Source organism: Callorhinchus milii, unplaced genomic scaffold, assembly GCF_018977255.1.
Source record: "Callorhinchus milii isolate IMCB2004 unplaced genomic scaffold, IMCB_Cmil_1.0 Scaffold21, whole genome shotgun sequence".
Lineage (NCBI taxonomy): Eukaryota > Metazoa > Chordata > Chondrichthyes > Chimaeriformes > Callorhinchidae > Callorhinchus > Callorhinchus milii.
In genome coordinates this window covers 909256-928089 of record NW_024704762.1, presented here as the reverse complement: position 1 = coordinate 928089, position 18834 = coordinate 909256, and the positions used below count along the sequence as shown (strand labels likewise).

Here is an 18834-nt window from a genome sequence, read left to right as displayed (position 1 = left end):
CCGCAGCCAACCCTTGCTGGGTCTAACCCCACAAATGCAGGTTGCCCCCCAGTGCCCTGATATAACCTCCCTGTGCAGCTCTGGCTGATACCAGCAAATTTGTTATGGACTAGGATTCAAACCAGCGAGTTCCTAGTCCTTATACTGCAGTTGTTTACACTTCACCATCATTCCTGATTTGGATAAAGCTATCCGTCAGGGTCTGCTGTTTTCGTCTTATTGTTGAATGGTACACGGCAACGGATGAATTAATGTGTAATCCTTGAATACAAACCAATACAGCTCATCTCTCTTTATCTCTCCCCCACCCCAGATCAGAGAGTGTGTTGAGTTTTTTGTAAAATAAAAGTGAAAGAAAAAAGCTAAACTTTAAAGCTTGCACTTTTCAGTGATATTTTTCTGGTATTTGCAAAAAAAAGTTTATCAATTTTTTTGTTTTTTTTGAAAAAGAGAAGAAACCTGAGCTAATTATTTTAACTTGATGCTTGTTGTTGATTCAGAAGGTTGTGAGTTCAAATCACAGCTGACACCAATGCAATGCTGTATTGAAGGTACTGTTCTTCAGATGAAATTTTAAAATTAGATCCTGTCTTACCTCTTAAGGTGAACCTATAAGATCCCATGAGATTATTTAAAAAGAGAAAGCACCTTCTTTCTCCCGGTATCCTGGGCAACTATCCCTGAAATAAAATTCACATTCACTCCATGGTTGTTTGTAGAATGTTCCTGTGTCAAAACTGACTGCTGTGTTTGCTTGTAAAATACAATATAGTAAATCCTGTGAAACACTTTGGGACATCCTCCTGATGTGAAAGGTGTTAGATCAAATACAAGGATTATTATTTTGTTGAAGGTACACTGTGGAAACTGTTGCAATAGATAACTGATGAATCTTGATTGATTAATTAATTGATTAATTAGTCTTGACCCCTTGGCTCTGGAACTCTATCCCCCAGGGCCTTCGCTTTGCCTCCTCCCTTTCCTCCTTCAAGGCCGGTCTCAAGACCTTTCTCTTTGACCGTGCCTTCAGCTCCCCTCTCGACTCTCTACCCCCTCCTCGCTCCCTCCCTTCCCTCCCCTCACCCTGACCATTTCCCCCCTCCTCGCTTCCTCCCTTCCCTCCCCTCACCCTGACCGTTTCCCCCCTCCTCGTTCCCTCCCTTCCCTCCCCTCACCCTGACTATTTCCCCCCAATGCTCAGGTCCTGACCCAACTGTACAGCGCCTTGGGACGTCCTCCCGACGTGAAAGGCGCTCTATAAATGGAATCTTGTTGTTGTTTTCAGTTTTTGATGGGGAAACTAGGGATTGCTCATAAGGCTTAGCACATAGAGCAAACAAAAGTGCTCTGTTAAATTTGCAAAACTTAAGTGGAGTAAGGATATCATTCTTGTTTTGGTTTCACCTCCCTCTTCCGGTGGGAAAGTGCCTCGCCTCTATATGGCTGCTGCCCAAACTGAAATGATTGCGATCAGCTTAGTAAATGGGGAAATGGTGGGTGTAGACCTGATGCATTAAAACAGGATAAGGCAATTCAGTCCATCCAAACTGTTTGAACAATTACAACGGAATAGAACCCATTTACATCGCTTTCCTGCATACCCGTACCTCACAAGTATCTATCTCAATTGAGGGATCCTGATTAATTCTGCCTCTCAACCTTCTGTATTGTACATTTTCATAATTCTGTGTGAAGTTTTTTTTCTGGGCTCGCTTCTTAACTGACTTGGCTCTGATTTAAAGATTATTCCCTTGTTTCGGTTCCCTTCAACAGAGGTCCATTATCTAGTGTTGTTTAGATATTTAAGGACCCCTGGATCCCATTGCTCATCTACCTCTCTTAGTGATGTCCCATTTAAAGCCTGTTCTGTTACTGTTACATCTGGATTTTCCGTTTCAGATTTGACAATACTAAATTGTAAAAAGGAATATTCCATTCGAACAGCTCTCAAACCGGTTACCTGGGTGTTAAAGCTATTACGCACCTCAGTAGCTTTCCGACGATAAACCACCTCCTATAATATAACAATAATAATCCTTGCATTTGATATAGCACCTTATGTCTCAAAGCGCTTCACAGAATATACTATAAAGTGAATTGACTATATTTTGTGAGCAAAACACCTCCTGCTGTTTGAGAACAGTTTTTCAGGCAATCTTTGCTACAGCCCATATTTGCCTTTTTTGGTACAGTACTTCAGGTGGGTCTTTTTAAATATAGTTACTGCAACAATACAGATTGCTACCGCTCGTAATCGAGTGATCATCACTAGCGTTACTGCCTCAATTCTGTAAATTGTGCTGTTGTGCCATCTACTGGAACTGGATGGTACAGTCGTAAAGGGGGTGAAGGAACAGAGAGACCTGGGGATTCATAAGGTAAATGTTTGAAGATGGCAAGCAGGCAGATAAAGCTGTTTTAAAAAAAGCATCCGGGATTCCAGGCTTTATAAATAGGGGCATAGAATACAAAAGTCAGGAAGTTATGATGAACCTTTATATAAAACACTGGTGAGGCCTCAGCTATACACTCTGTTCAGTTCTGGGCCCCACACTTTAGGAAGGATGTCAAGGCATTGGAGAGGGTGCAAAGGAGATTGACCAGGATGGTACCAGGAATGAGGGACTTTATAACAATAATAATCCTTGCATTTGATATAGCGCTTTTTCACATCTTCTAAACGTCTCAAAGCGCTTCACAGGATATACTGTAAAGTGAATTGACTGTATATTTGTGAGCGAAATGTGGCAGCCAATTGCGCACAGCAGATTCCTACAAAGTGTCGTAGATCAAAGTGACCAATTTTTAAAAAATTTTATTTGCAGGATTACTATTAGGCGTGTGGAGTAAGGAAACTTGCCCAACGTTTTGCCCTGTCGGTAATCGAACCCAGATCCACGCCTTTGTCACCTCAAGGCTGGACTATGGGAACTCTCTCCTCGCTGGCCTTCCCGGCCCTCCCTCCACACTGCAGGTCATTCAGAACTCTGCAGCTCGTGTACTGTCCCGCACCAGACACCGCGACCACATCACTCCCACCCTCGCCCTCACCCTCGCTCGCCTCCACTGGCTCCCCATCCCCCAGAGGATTGATTTCAAGATCCTCATCCTCACCTACAAGGCCATTCACGGCCTCACTCCCTCCTACCTCTCCGACCTACTATCCCCCTACTTACCTGCCCGTACCCTCCGTTCCTCTGGCTCCGGTCTGCTCCACATCCCCCACCCCAACCGCCCTACCATCGGTGGCCGGGCCTTCAGCCTCTCAGCCCCGAGGCTTTGGAACTCTACCCCCAGTGCCTTCGCCGCTTCCTCCCTCTCCTCCTTCAAGGCCGGTCTCAAGACCTTTCTCTTTGACCGTGCCTTCAGCTCTCCTCTCGACTCTCTACCCTCTTCTCGCTCCCTCCCCTCACCCTGCTCGGGTCCTGACCCAACTGTACAGCGCCTTGGGACGTCCTCCTGTCGTGAAATGTGCTCTATAAATGGAATCTTGTTGTTGTTGTTGCTTGTGAGACGAGTGCTCTAACCACTGAGCTACAAGTCTAGTTAAGTTGATGATCCTCCCCTATACGAGAGTCAGAATAAAAACCCTGCAATTTCATTAAATCCAGCATTAATGTTTTTACCAGCTAGTGCTTACAAATATACAGTCACTCCATTTTCACAGTAATTCCTATGAAGCACTTTGATATATCCTTCTGACATCAAAAGGCACTATACCAAATGCAAGGATTATTATTACTATTATTAGTGCAGCACTTTAAACAATGTAGGTTAGACTCGTTAGGACTTGGGATTTCAAAATGAATACAATCTTTGCTTGCCATAATAAACCTGTCAAGCCAGCAATAAAAATGCACTTTTCCCAAAGCCCCCCCAACCCCCATCCTGGACAGGAAGAGGGCTTTAAACAGGATCTCAGCAAATTACAATGATAACGGAGAGTCATTTTCAAATGAGGTTCACACCAGCACTAATAGCCAGAGTCAACTGATAATTAGAGATTTTGGATAGCAATGATTTATTAGAGGCCTGCAAGCACTGCTGGAAGGGGTCAGCTACACACATATCTAATATATATATATCTATGTATATAGCTGACCCCTTCCAGCAGTGCTTGCAGGCATATTATATATATATAACTTATATGTAACACCAAAATATGTGTATAATATAATTTTACTAATAAGAATTCTTGCATATGATCTAGCGTCTTATCATGTGTTCGATGTCTCAAAATGCTTCACAGAATATATTGTAAACTGGATTTGACTATATTGTGGAAGAATCTGTATTTTGGGTGAATGGGTCAATATACCTGCAACACCGTAGAATTCTGCATTAAGTTGTCCCTTGTTTCCACGCCTTTGATGGACATGGAATCAACTCAACTTGACTTATCAGGAGAGGCTAGAGAAGCTAGGATTATTCTTCTTGGAGCAGAGAAGGTTAAGAGGAGACCTATTAGAAGTTTTTCAAATTATGAGGGGATTCGATAGGGTGAACAAGGAGAAACTATCTCCACTGGCAGGTGGGTCGGTAACCCAAGGACACCGATTTAAAATAGTTGTTAAAAAAAACAGAGGGGAGGAGAAATGTTTTCACACAGCGAGTTGTTGGGATCTGGAATGCATTGCCTGAAAGGCTGGTGGAAGCTGATTCAATAACTTTTAAGAGAGAAGTAGATAATTATTTGGGGAGAACAAGTTTGCAGAGCTATGGGGAGGAGCGGTGGAGTGGAATTGAATTGGATAGCTCTTTTCAAAGATAGGCACAGGCATGACGGGCAGAATGGCCTCCTTCTGTGCTGTATAATTCTATGATTAGAAGAGGTAGTGCTTAAGTCCTGTAGCTCAGTGGTTAGAGCACTCGCTTTGCAAGCGAGAGACCTGAGTTCAATTCCAGGCAGAGGGCAAAACCTTGGGCAAGTTTCCTTACTCCACACAGAGCCTAATAATAATCCTCCAAAACCAAAAGCAATAATAAATGGGTCATTTTCAATCTAGGACTGTTTGTGGGACATTGCTGTGCGCAATTGGCTGCCGCGTTCGCCCACAAATATACAGTCAATTCACTTTACAGTGTGTTCTGTGAAGCGCTTTGGGACGTCCTCCCGACGTGAAAAAGCGCTATATCAAATGCAAGGATTATTATTATTATTATTATTTAGGAGTTGTGAATTTAATTTTTTAAAATTGTACTTTTTTAGTCCCTTATGCAGCTTTTCTGAATTTCTGGTGTGATGCATCAGGCTAGACTGGAAGCATTTTAGATCAGTCTTTTTAAGTTTCAAGTTGAATAAACAATAACTTGCCTTTAATTTAATTGCACCCTTTAAGCGGGGTCGTGTCCCAAAGCGTGACCAGAATGTTTAATACAGGAACTAAAACAGAGATAGCTGTGAACACTCAGCAGGTCAGGCAGCATCTACGGAGAAAGGAAAGTGGATCAACGTTTCGGGTCCATGACGCTTTACCAGAGCTGACATAGAATGGCAGAATAGGCTCAAGGTTCCAAGTATTTGAATCTACTTGGCGGTTTCAGTTTTCTGTGATCTAATCAATTGGAGCCAATTTTTAAAAAGTGCTTAGATATTGTCTGTCAGAATGGTATTGTGAGATCTGCCTTTCTTACTTTTACAGTTACAAGAAGAAAGAGAGTGACTTGATTACAACTCAGACTCGGTTGAAAGAATTTGAAGCAACGTATCATAAAAATGAGGCTGCACTCAACACCGCACTCGCTGAAAAGCGAAGCCTGGAGGCACAGGTTGCTGATCTGCGAGCACAGCTTGCTAAGGTACAACTGCTCAGACGGGAAACTAACGGGCAGCACAACAGTGACATTTGTCTTTTGTTTTACTCTGAAATATACGTTTGATTCTGAAATGTGTGGACTCTTTCTGACGAAATAGATCAGGGGGTCCAACCTTTTTCTGCTGAGGGTCGGATGCTTGATTTGAGAAACTTCCATGGGTTACATAAACAATATTCTTGTGTTTCCCTTCTAGAAACATAACATTCACGGGTTATGGAGGGAGCGGGTGGCCAGTTGAAATTGAGGGGGTCGGAAGAAATCAGCTGCTAGTTGGACCACCCTGAAATAGATTGACTAGGAGTTTTGAGCAGATGAGTGACTCCAATTTAATATTTTTAAATCTCATTTCTAGGCTGAAAGTTCGCTAGCTGCTGCCAAAAAGCAGCTGGAGAAAGAAACTTTGCTGCGAGTTGACCTTGAAAACCAGTGTCAAAGTCTGACCGAGGAGCTGACTTTCAGGAAAAATGTGTTTGAAGAGGTGTGTAGTTGTGTTATTTCACTACAGAGAATCTCTTCAGCTACTAACTGATGTTGGTACAATTATAGAATTGTAGAAATGTTCAACACAGGAGGAGGCCATTGAGTTCGCACCAGCTCTGATAGCTGCATGTTCAATCCCACAATGAGAAAAATGTTTTGAAAATCTGATTTTCCAGTAGAAATACGAAATATTAATATTTCTATAGCGGTGTACAATGAGGGAACAGTTATCTCAGTAACTCGTAAGGAATTTTCATATAATTTAAGCTTTGTTTTTTCACTTTTTAAAAAAAATTCTTAGTATTTGTATTTAAACTATACCATTTTCTTCTGTTCACTGTAGGGTTAGGGTTAATTTTTTTGAGGACAGAAGCTTTATTAGTAAATAATTCTGTAATGGTGTATAACCAACCCTTTTAGTGTAAAGCTGCTATCTCTCGTTTCATTGTCTGCTCTCCATGGCTGTTCCACACTATGCCGCTAGAGTTGAAGCGCTCCAAGATGTTACCCCACGTGAAGGCTGCTGTATGAATGCAAGTTGTTGTTGTTTGGAGATTTATATTGAAAGTAATGGATCCTGTCCAGTGCCTTTCCTCTGCACTTTATAAGTCTGAGGATGGACTCTCATGGTATAATTCCTCATCTAGGAACATTTGGTGTTTTGCAGGAAGTCCGTGAGACTAGGAAACGGCACGAGCGGCGTGTGGTGGAAGTGGACACCGGCCGGCAGATCGACTATGATTCCAAACTGACAGAAGCTCTGCAAGACCTGAGGAAGCAGCACGAGGAGCAGGTCAAACAGTACAAGGACGATTTGGAACAGACCTTCCAGGCCAAGGTAACCACTGCTGCAGTGACTGCTTTGCTTTGCTGAACTATTGGTCAGACTGATACTAGCACAGAGGTTAGGTTTGTAAAGTTAACATCTTAACTCTTGCTTAAGCGCATGTTTAAAGTTTTGACTAGTTTTAGTTTCAGTCTTCAGCTTGCTTTGCACTTGGCTCAAGAGAAGATATCAAGGGTATTGAATGCAGGGCGTTAGTCCCAATTGTTGATTCTTATCGGTCAGTACCTGGGGGTTGTGGTGGACACCCAACATTTGTCTAGACACTGACCTGAAGGATTGCGCAGAGAAGTGGCGAAGGGCACTCTGGTCAGGCTCATCCCTTGTCAAGAATGACAAGGTCCCAATGCAGAGCAGACTTATGTGCTTCTGAGCCCCTGGAGATGCAGCAGCAAGGCTTCCTTCAGCCCATTTGCAAAGTCCAAGACAAGCAATGAGGTAGATTTGTGGCAAAAATGGGAAGCGGCTGCAGGGAGGGAGGGAGGGCTCTGGCCTACACTGACCTGACACTGAGATCCCCGGAGGTGGAGTTTACTTCACAGCGGGCATGCCTATTTGCCAAACATGCATGACATGAGGACCTGGATTGAGCAGTTGGTACTGAGTAAGCCTGGGTACACATCATTGGATCGTGAGAATATCAACATAGCTTACAGGCCCCACCCTGGCCTGCAGCTGGGCCCCACCACGCTGAAGGCACATGTCTATAAAATAGCTTATGAGGAAACTCTGAAACTTGGAGTGACAGCAGCTGGAAGGTGTTACATGGTGAGTTTTTGAGCCCACATTTGTACATGGTCTAGTGCCTGGAATCCACCTTGATTGGTTTGCAGAGTAGCTGCTGCTTAAACTCCGCACTTTCAACTGGTGGAATCATCGCTCCATGGAAAGGGATGTGTATGTGAGCTGTGGGCATGGTGATAGTAGCAGTTCTCTCATTCAGCTGAGCTGTGTTGCTTATTAGGAAGCTCCCAGGGAGTTCCTGTTACCTGCCACTTACCTAGTGAGGACTCACACCAGTGCTTATTGGATGTCAAATGAGGGAGAGAGTGAGCATTCCAATACAATAAATACCTGTGGAATTTCCATGTCTAGGTGGGGTGCATGAAACCGTGGTTGGTTTGGGACGTCCTCCCGACGTGAAAGGCGCTATACAAATGTAATTTTGTTGTTGTTGACATGGGTGTCTGCATGTGTCCGACACCTGGCCGACCTTAAAAAAAAGTTTGTGTTTTACAGCTGGAAAATGCCAAGATCGCATCTGATAGAAACGACAAGGCTGTTGGCACTGCCCGGGAGGAGCTGCAGGAGGCACGCGTTAGGATTGAGAGTCTCAGCTATCAGCTCTCAACCCTGCAGAAGCAGGTAAACAACATTAGGGCTGTTGCTGGTAAGGTGTTGGGTATAATTGTGCAGATGGTTTTGTTCCATTCAAGAAGAGCCCATTCATTATTATAATATAATAATCCTTGCATTTGATAATTCATTTTATCACATCTTCGAGCCGTCTCAAAGCGCTTCACAGAATATACTGTAAAGTGAAGTGACTGTATATTTTGTGGGTGAGGCATGGCAGTCAGTTGTGCACAGCAGCGTCCCACAAACAGCCATGGATTGAATTATACTTCATTCAACCTAAAACATTTGGAGTAGATGAGAATATGGGCAGGGTTTCACATTTTTAGCAAGTCAGGTAGTTATCAGGAGATTTGTGTATTGAAATAAATGCCGGAAGGAGATGTGGCCATTTTTTAGTGCTTCCAAGAGACGACATGCAATTTACAGCATTGTGTTCTCAGGAGATTAAATAATTACTGGTAGAGCTTCCAAGCAAATAAACTACTTCTGATAAGTCACCAGGACCAGATGGGTTTCACCCAAGGTTGCTGTGGGAGATACGGGTTCAAATAGCGGAGGCTTTGGCCATTGTATTTCAATCGTCATTGGACGCAGGAGTGGTGCCAAGAGACTGGAGAGTAGCTAATGTTACCCCACTCTACAAAAAGGGGCAGAAAGACAAACCTGGAAATTACAGACCAGTCAGCCTAACTTCGGTAATAGGAAAGCTACTGGAGACCGTAATCTGGGACAGAATAAATCTCTACTTAGAGAAACACGAGGTAATTAGAGACAGCCAACATGGATTTGTTAAAGGCAAATCTTGCCTAACAAATCTAATAGAATTTTTGAAGAGGTGACTGCGAGGGTTGATGAGGGAAATGCAGTGGACATTATTTATGTGGATTTTAAAAAGGCTTTTGACACAGTACCACATAAGAGGTTAATAAAAAAACTGGAGGCCCACGGTATTAAGGGGACAGTAGCCGTTTGGATTAGGAACTGACTGAGTGACAGAATGCAGAGGGTGGTGGTTAATGGGTGTTTCTCGCAGTGGAAGGAGGTTTGCAGCGGTGTCCCCCAAGGTTGGGATCGGTATTGGGACCACTGCTCTTTCTAATATATATTAATGATCTGGACTTGGGCAGAGAGAGCACTATTTCCAAGTTTGCAGATGATAGCAACAACAACAAGATTCCATTTATTGAGCGCCTTTCACGTCGGGAGGACGTCCCAAGGCCCTGTACAGTTGGGTCAGGACCCGAGCAGGGGGGAAATGGTCAGGGTGAGGGGAGGGAAGGGAGGGAGCGAGGAGGGGGTAGAGAGTCAAGAGGGGAGCTGAAGGCACAGTCAAAGAGAAAGGTCTTGAGACCGGCCTTGATGGAGGAAAGGGAGGAAGCGGCGAAGGCACTGGGGGATGGAGTTCCAGAGCCTCGGGGCTGAGAGGCTGAAGGCCTGGCCACCGATGGTAGGGCGGTTGGGGTGGGGGATGTGAAGCAGACCGGAGCCAGAGGAACCGAGGGTACGGGCAGGTAGGTAGGGGGATAGTAATAATAATAATAATAATAATAATCCTTGCATTTGATATAGCGCTTTTCACGTCGGGAGGACGTCCCAAAGCGCTTCACAGAATATACTGTAAAGTGAGTTGACTGTATATTTGTGGGCGAACGCGGCAGCCAATTGCGCACAGCAATGTCCCACAAACAGTCATAGATTGAAAATGACCAATTTAATTATTGTTTTGTTTTGGAGGGATTATTATTAGGCGTGTGGAGTAAGGAAACTTGCCCAAGGTTTCGCCCTGCCTGGAATTGAACTCAGGTCTCTCACTTGCAAAGCGAGTGCTCTAACCACTGAGCTACAGGACTCCACATAGTAGGTCGGAGAGGTAGGAGGGAGCAAGGCCGTGAATGGCCTTGTAGGTGAGGAAGTTAGGTAGGGTAGTAAATAGTGAAGAAGATTGTGACGGAGTGCAGGCAGACATACACAGAATGGTGGAATGGGCTGACATGTGGCAGATGGATTTCAATGTAGATAAGTGCAAGGTGATACACTTAGGTAGGAAAAATGATAGGAGGCAATACAGACTTGGTAGCTCAATCTTAAGTGGGGGTGAACGTACAGAAAGATCTGGGTGTTCAAGTAAGCGATTCATTGAAGGTGGCAGAGCAGGTAGATAGGGCAGTAAAAAGGGCATTTGGTGTACTGAGCTTCATTAGTAGGGGCATAGAGTATAAGAGTAGGGAGGTTATACTTAATCTGTACAAAACACTGGTTAGTCCTCAGCTGGAGTACTGCGTCCAGTTCTGGGCACCTTACCTCAGGAAGGACATTAAGGCACTGGAAAGGGTGCAGAGGAGATTCACGAGAATGATACCAGGAATGGGAAACCTTAGCTATGAGGAGAGGCTGGAGGAGGTAGGACTTTTCCCATTAGAGCAGAGAAGGTTACACGGGGACCTGATAGAGGTCTTCAAGATCATGAAAGGTTTCGACAGGCGAGATAAGGAAAAGCTGTTTCCGCTGGTAGGTGTGTCTGTGACCCGCGGTCACAGTCTTAAGATATCTACCAAAAGAAGCAAAGGGGAGGTTAGAAGAAATTTATTCACTCAGCGAGTTGTTAGAATTTGGAATGATCTGCCTGAAAGGGCAGTGAAGTCCGATTCGATAACAGCTTTTAAGAGAGAACTGGATAGGTATCTGGGGAAGACAGGTTTGCTGGGTTATGGGGAGAAAGCTGGTGAGTGGGGTTAATAAAAGTTAGTTGCTCTGTTAAAAGAGCCGCACAGACTCGATGGGCTGAATGGCCTCCTTCTGTGCCGTAATATTCTATGATTCTATGATAGCACATTCCTTAACACCTAAAGCTCCACAATCTAAGTGAGATCTCTTAGTGGGGCACCTGCTCTAATGTTTGAAACTTTAGAGCCAAGCCTCTTACCTACTGCAATTGGGCACTAAACAGTGCAGCATGCACATAATGTTTAGTGAAAGTGTTGCTGTCATTTTATTCATTTGTATGTCTTTTCTCCCTCCAACATACCATTCAGGTGCAGTACTGTTATAAAAACAGAAGTCTCTGGGAACAATGAGCAGGTCAGGAAGCATCTATGGAGAAAGTTAACGTTTGAAGTCGCTTTCCTCTCTCCATAGTTGCTGCCTGACCTGCTGAGTATTCCCAGCGATTTTATTTCAGACATTGTACCCATTGTACGCTTGCAACCAAAGGATCCAATGTGGAATGTAGATTTCAGTGATACCCACTCACAAGCCATTTAACATTCCATAATCACTGTGTGTGTACACCTTAACCAAAACTGCCAGACGTGTGTGATGAGCTTGTTTAAAAAATATGCCCATGATACTTCCCCATGCAAGACCTTTCCGATGAGGTATAAATCATGTCTCTACGTCAATTGTTAATTGCGTTCTTGGGCAGACAGACAGACATTTTGACTTTATTGTATAGATTTTAAGCATCTGCAATATTTTGCCACATGCTGTATTGTTGCTGGTGGAGAATTGCTGTTCTAAATATAATGAATTGTGGAAGAAGAAAGCCCAGAGGTTTGACATGACTCCCCTCACTTGCAGGCTACCGCTTCAGAAGCTCGAGTCAGGGAGTTGGAGGAAATGCTTTCCAATGATCGGGATAAATACCGCAAGATGCTAGAGGGCCGAGACCGGGAGATGGCGGAGTTGAGGGACCGGATGGAGCAGCAGCTAGAAGAGTACGAGGACCTCCTGGATGTTAAATTGGCCCTTGATATGGAGATCAACGCCTACCGCAAGCTGCTGGAGGGAGAGGAGGAGAGGTTGGTTCACACTTGGGATTCGTAATTGTTGAAAAATATCCGATTTAAACTCTGGAAAACTTGCTCTATCCGTCGGCCTTGCCCCTTCTTTCCCCATCTTCAGGTAGCGCCTGAACGCCTTCCTATTCGATGATGCCCATGGTCACTGCCCCCGGCTCGGGGTCGTGCTCCACCATTGTCAAGCAAGAGCTCTGGGACACTACCCTGCGTGAGGGGCTATGTAAATGCAAGTTGTTGTTTCTCCACCTACAACCAGCCACGTACAATAACAACAGCTTACATTTGTATGGCAGCCTTCATGCAGGTAGCAGTAACAATGGCTGCATGTAACGGGTGACCCTGGTTGGAGCAGCACTGTTTCACAAGTTGGTGTTAAAGTGCAGTTATTGTACATTTAATAATAATAAGAAGAATCCTTGCATTTGATATAGCGCTTTTCACGTCGGGAGGACGTCCCAAAGCGCTTCACAGAACACACTGTAAAGTGAATTGACTGTATATTTGTGGGCGAACGCGGCAGCCAATTGCGCACAGCAATGTCCCACAAACAGTCGTAGATTGAAAATTACCAATTTATTATTGTTTTGTTTTGGAGGGATTATTATTAGGCTCTGTGTGGAGTAAGGAAACTTGCCCAAGGTTTCGCCCTCTGCCGGGAATTGAACTCAGGTCTCTCACTTGCAGAGCGAGTGCTCTAACCACTGAGCTACAGGACTCCACGATACTTTTATTATAAGCACCTTTTACGTTGGGAGAATGTTTCAAACATGTCACAGTGCTAGATAGGCAGCTGAGCTGGGGTTGGGAGCGAGGGGTTGGGGAGGGGAAAGCTGGCCAAACACAAAGTCAGTGAGTCATGTTTGAAAGGGAGGGAGAGGTTTGGGAGAGAGAGACTGGACTGGGTTGGTAGGATTGAAGAAGGTCAGAGGTGGGCGAGTCAGTGGAGGGAGGATTTTGAACTTGTGTGTTGCAGAATGGGGAGCAATTATGTTTACTGCTTTAAATGTGCTTGGAATATGATTGGTTTGAAACTTATTTATTGGTGTGGTTTGTGAACATCTCATATCCAGTTCAATGAGGCTTCATGTTTACTGCTCGTTAATGAAGTCCATGACTGTTTGTTACCAGGTTGAAGCTATCTCCCAGCCACTCTTCACGGGTGACTGTGTCTCGTGCCACATCCAGCCGAGCGGTGCACACCTCCCGCACAAAGAGAAAGCGAGTGGGACAGGAGGGGAGCAGAGAGACCAGGAGCAGTAACATCCAACAGACCCATTCAACCAAGGGATTGATCAGCATTGAGCCAACTGACCTGGAGGGGAAGTTTGTTGGCCTCAAGAACAATTCTGAGAAGGCAAGTCTGTGTTCTGAATGTTCGTCTACACCCTCTGCCACAGCATCTGAATCTCTGTGGGAGGAGACGAGAAAAGCCCGAACTAATTGCCAGTTTACAGTTGTGTCAGGGAGTGCCCCAGGGTGGTGGGGGGCAGAGAGGGCTCTGAGGCAGGGGCTGTGGGTGGAGGAAGCTGTGAGATGTACAGTTCCACAGACGCTGGCCGCCTTTTGGTACCTCACCAATTGTTTGTATGAGTTCTGACAGGGTGGCCCTCAGAGCTCCCTGCTCTATATCTCTGGGAGTTATGGCAGTTTAGTGGGTGTAATCCACTGTTGCTCTCTCACTTACAGGATCAGCCACTGGGATCCTGGAGACTGAAGAGGCAGATTGGGGATGGAGAGGAAATTGTGTACAAGTTCACTCCCAAGTACACTCTGAAGGCTGGACAGGAAGTCAAGGTATGTCTGAGTGCAGCTCATGTGAGAGTCTATCCTGAACATTGCAACAGCTTGAATTTCTTGCTAGTCATGAGCAAATTACTGAAATCTATCATCAGGAATGGAATAACCTCCAGATCAATCTGCACTCCAGGACACTGCCCAGCCAGCCTGGCTCATCGGTAGGCTTTGGAAGGGCAACCAGTCACTGGGGACAGGGAGTCAGCTCTGGTTTACCCTGTAAGTCAAAGCCCTAACAAGTGGTCCAAGCTGGATAAGCAGTAGGAAAGCTTGCCAGATAGTGATATCAGTGACAAGCTATGCAGTTTTAACTGGTTACGTTCCAGCAGTTACTCCCAACGCACATTTTTGGGTGCTCAAGCCTTGACTCTGGCCAAACTGCACCTAATAATCTCTGAAATTAGTTAAGCAGGATGTGAAATTCCAGGGAGAGTGAGAATTCCATTCCAATACCTAGGAATTTTCATGTGTACATGGGAGACATGTAACTGTGTTTGGTTTGGATAATCTTAAGCATGATGATGGGTTTCAGAATGCATCAGACTTGGCTGGCCAAGACAAGTTGGCGAGTAGTTTGCTTGCAGTTGGGAGTGTTTATTGTAACCTTTAAGTAGTGTCAGAACTTAACCATGTGGATCATTACTGAGGGCTTTTGAACATCCATTTTATTTTCTCAGGAAAATCTGAAAATGCCCATTCTCTTAAAAGTTGTTTTCTTCTCTGTTCAGATCTGGAGTGCTGATGCTGGCAAAGCTCACAGCCCCCCCACTGACCTGCTGTGGAAGAACCAGGTTTGGGGCACTGGGGAAGATATCAAGACCATCCTCGTCAACTCTGATGGAGAAGTACGTCTTCAACACCGTCGTACACATGTCTGACATTCTCAGTATTTGTGCAGTAAGAAGAGAGTAGTTTGTGCTCATTAAATGCTTTGCATATTTGTTTTCTCAAAGGAAATTGCAGTAAGATGTCTCCGGAAGATTTATCAGGAAGATGTGGAGGAAGAGGCTGAGTTTGGGGATGAAGATCTCTTTCACCAGCAGGTACAGTGGCACTGCATTAGCCTTTGTGTCTATCTTTGTGAACATCTCTGGGAGAGATACTGAGGGGGTTTAGAGTAATCACACTAATCTATTCCTGACACGCCCCCAACCACCACTCCGCACACACCACGCACGTTTATATGTTCTGGTTCTATTTGTTGAATGTGCCTCTGAAAAAAGCAGAACCATGTTATAAAGCTTGGCATCAGTTAATGCATTGTCTTGGGTAATAGACCTTAAGCTGTCCCTGCAGTGCCCCAGTGACCCTGAGCTTGGCAGGATGACCCCTCGTAGCAGGTGCACATATGTGCACGAGGGTGTGGTGTCTATCATTTCCCACATGGAGCACACTGGGGTCTGGCCAGAGTTAATATGAAGATGCTCTTGTGCTGTGGGCAGTTAGTTGATTGTATCTGCCATCAGTGGAATCCTGTAGCTCAGTGGTTAGAGCACTCCCCTCGTAAGCGTGACACCTGGGTTTGATTCCCGGGCAGGGCGAAATGTTGGGCAAGTTTCCTTCCTCCACACTCCTCTGTTTAGCTAGCAGTAAGTTGGAACCCGGTTGTTAGTCAATTGGGGGATTGCTTTTCCACGGGTAATAATTCCTTCAAAAAGAAAATAATAATATTAAATTGGTCATTTCAATCCATGACTGTTTGTGGGACACTGTTGAGCGCAATTGGCTGCTGCGTTTCGCCCACAAAATATAGTCAATTCACTTTATATTGTGTGAAGCGCTTTGAGACTTCTCAAAGACGTGATAAGGTGCTGTATTGTTATTTCCATCCCATTTATCTGAGCCTGGTTCAGACTTCTGTTACCAGGATTAACTGAATGTTGTAAATGACTGCATCCTCTAGTCTTTCCCACCTTAACCTTCATGTTACTGTGTTGAATTTTTCTCCCATTTGAGAGATATTTTCTTTCAGTCTTTTCCATCCACTGGGATAAGTAAATAGGTCAAGTGACCTTTCTATGTACAAGATGTTGGCAGCTGTTTGACCAGGAATACAGTCAACCCACCCCCTTCTCTTCACCCACTGTCCCCCAGACACAACCCCAATGGCTGGGTAATCCTCAGCCCACGATCCCCAAAGCCCACAACCTCTACCTGAAATTAGCAAATTAACTAAACTGTTCTGGATGCAATTGAAGCCAGTGTCTGACAGCAGGATCTTGTTAGTAACAGAATAAAACCTTGTATTTCAGGGCGATCCGAGGACAACGTCACGTGGATGCGCCGTCATGTGATCAACCTCCTGCCGGATGTTTTTAAATTTAATTCTGAGTTCCTTATTTTATCCAGAGCCACTGATAAATATTTTTGTACAATTTTTTTGTTTTCTTTTTAACAGTTGGATCCATTTTGGTACTTTTTAAAAAAAAAACACAAAAAAAGTTTTCATTTCATAAACCTGAGTTCTGAAAAGGCTTTAAAATCGCCTTTTGACAAACTATATTGAGACCTGAAATTAGAAGTGGGGGGATTACCACACACGGGGGGAGCTTTTTGTACTTGTATGGCTCCCTTGTGACAATTGGGATTAGAATTCAACAGACAGCAGGTTTAGCTGTGGTGATGCTCTGTGGGGCTGTGTTAATCAGAATTTGGTTATCCTGCAGTTTTTCAAACCCAAAGGGTTGTTGTAAAAACTCCACCAAATTGGTGTAAACCTAGTGCCCAAACAGAGCTAGCATTATTGGGACTAAAGCGCTCTTGGCAAAAGCTCCTGAGTTACAAATGGGAGAGTTTGTGCTGAACAGAAATCTCAGGTGTCTTTTTGTTTTAATTTACAGAAATTGTTCTAAACACTGCGTACTGTGACACTGCAGCATTCTAGCCTGAGTCTCTGCAAGGGTTTAGGGGGGTTGTTAAAACGGAGACCCAAATTTGCGTGAAAATCAACTAATTACACCGGAAGTTTGAGATGAATTCCTGTGGATTGCTGCACACAGAGCCCTAATATTAAGATTGTTAATTTGTTCTAACTACTCTGCATAATTGAAACTGTTGTAGAGATCAGCATTGTACTGTTAACATAATGTCTAGCTTTACCTGTTTGGGTGCTAGTCTCAGCACAATCTGAGGCCATTGTGTTTTACTGATTGGTATATGAAATATTTGGACGGTGGCTTATGGAAGTTATGATTTTTGCTAATCACTGATGCCTGTTTAGTGCTTTGACTGCGATTTTAGTAGAAGTTTTATTTAGTGGCTTTGTTAGAATGACCTTTGCTGAAGAGAATGAGAGGGTTCAAAAGAAGTTTCACAACAACAGGACTGAATTTTGGCTTAAAAGTTGAATTGAAAAGGATAGTACAATTTACCAGTGGCTGAAGGAATGTCTGAGGTGTCTGTTCAGAGTGACCTTAGCTGGTATCTGATGGACCATTAGTCCTGGCCTATAATTGTAAAGTGACCAAATGTGTGCAGCACCGACCGGGCAACTCTAATGTTGGGGAATTAATCCTGAATTGGAATGTGTTCTTCAAACTGCTGCCTTTAACCCAGTGCATTGCTTTACTATGAGGTCTCTATATATAAAATCTTAAGCAATAACACACTTAAAAAAAAAAAGTGAGATTCCCTCCAACCACTGACCTGGGTGGGGATTGGGAGGCAACGTATTGGAAAAGCGATCATGTGGGAGATTCTGGTTTACACTCTGTGTACCTGTATGTTGGAGTTTCTTAAGAAAAAATGAATGCCAATCAGTCTTAACAATGTTAAGGTTTTTCCCACCCTACTTTGTGATCATGTATACGTATATAGTAAAATAATTATACTTGTATTTCATTTAAACTCTAAAATGTTGTTTCTCAGATGGTCCTTTCTTTATTTCCCCAAGTGGAGCTTTGTGCTGAGGACCAGTCAGTGATGAAGGAGGACTAGACCGTTTGGAAGCAATGATTCTATTTGAGTGAAATGGTCCTTTCTGTAGCTCTGTGTTTGTGCAGTTGGGATGATGTAGAATTGTAAGTGTTTGTGTAACTAGGGGTGATGAACCATTGAGCAGAACTGGTGAGAAAGGCTTTGTGCCTGAGAAACATCATTTTTAATTTGCTTTTATATCGATTTTCATTTTAACCAATAGATTAACGGATGATTTTTATATATTACAAAAATCATGTGCAAACTGACTGTTTTTCTTGAAATGATAACGTCTAACTTACCGGGGAAATCACAATTCATTCCTGTGACTTGAGTGGAACTTTTAAAGGCTCGGCTGCAAGGTTTTCTGGTGTTTTCCTTGTAAAATCAAACATCAATTTTAGCCTGAATCTGCAGGGGTCTTTTTTTAAAGGAAGAAAATCTGCAAAACAATTATGAGTTTGATTTCTGTGTATATTTCAATTGAATTCTGAATGTTGGTTCAAAAAAATTAAATTAATTTCCCTTCTCAATCATCTTTTTGTTTCACAATCTTTATTTTTTAAGAAAGAAAACCAACCGTGGCATCCCACGCTGTATTTAGTTGCAAAGTTGCAGAAAAGTGATTGGTGTTAAAGCCAAAATGAAGAGATCTCACTGGCCTTGGCTCGTCTTTCTGTAAAACTCAACTTTCACTTTTTAAGGTGGATCAAATTTCATAGCTTCCATTAAATCATAGAATATTACAGCACAGGAGGAGGCCATTTTGCCCATTGTGCCTGTGCCGGCTGTTGGAAGAGCCGATACCCAATCAGCCCCAATCCCCAT

At 43.8% G+C, this 18834-nt stretch overlaps 1 protein-coding gene across 1 annotated transcript in view; it reads left to right on the top strand.

The window, feature by feature from the left end:
- lmnb2 (lamin B2) overlaps nt 1-18543 on the top strand; it is a 28077-nt gene extending 9534 nt beyond the window's left edge. Inside the window, exons 2-11 of the mRNA XM_007908299.2 lie at nt 5643-5799; nt 6170-6295; nt 6965-7135; nt 8381-8506; nt 12077-12297; nt 13426-13651; nt 13984-14091; nt 14820-14936; nt 15045-15134; nt 16344-18543. Of these exons, the coding sequence (XP_007906490.1) occupies nt 5643-5799; nt 6170-6295; nt 6965-7135; nt 8381-8506; nt 12077-12297; nt 13426-13651; nt 13984-14091; nt 14820-14936; nt 15045-15134; nt 16344-16385 (1384 nt within the window). The 3' untranslated portion in view covers nt 16386-18543. The remainder of the gene's footprint in view (nt 1-5642; nt 5800-6169; nt 6296-6964; nt 7136-8380; nt 8507-12076; nt 12298-13425; nt 13652-13983; nt 14092-14819; nt 14937-15044; nt 15135-16343) is intronic.
- The last annotated feature ends 291 nt before the right edge of the window (nt 18544-18834 follow it).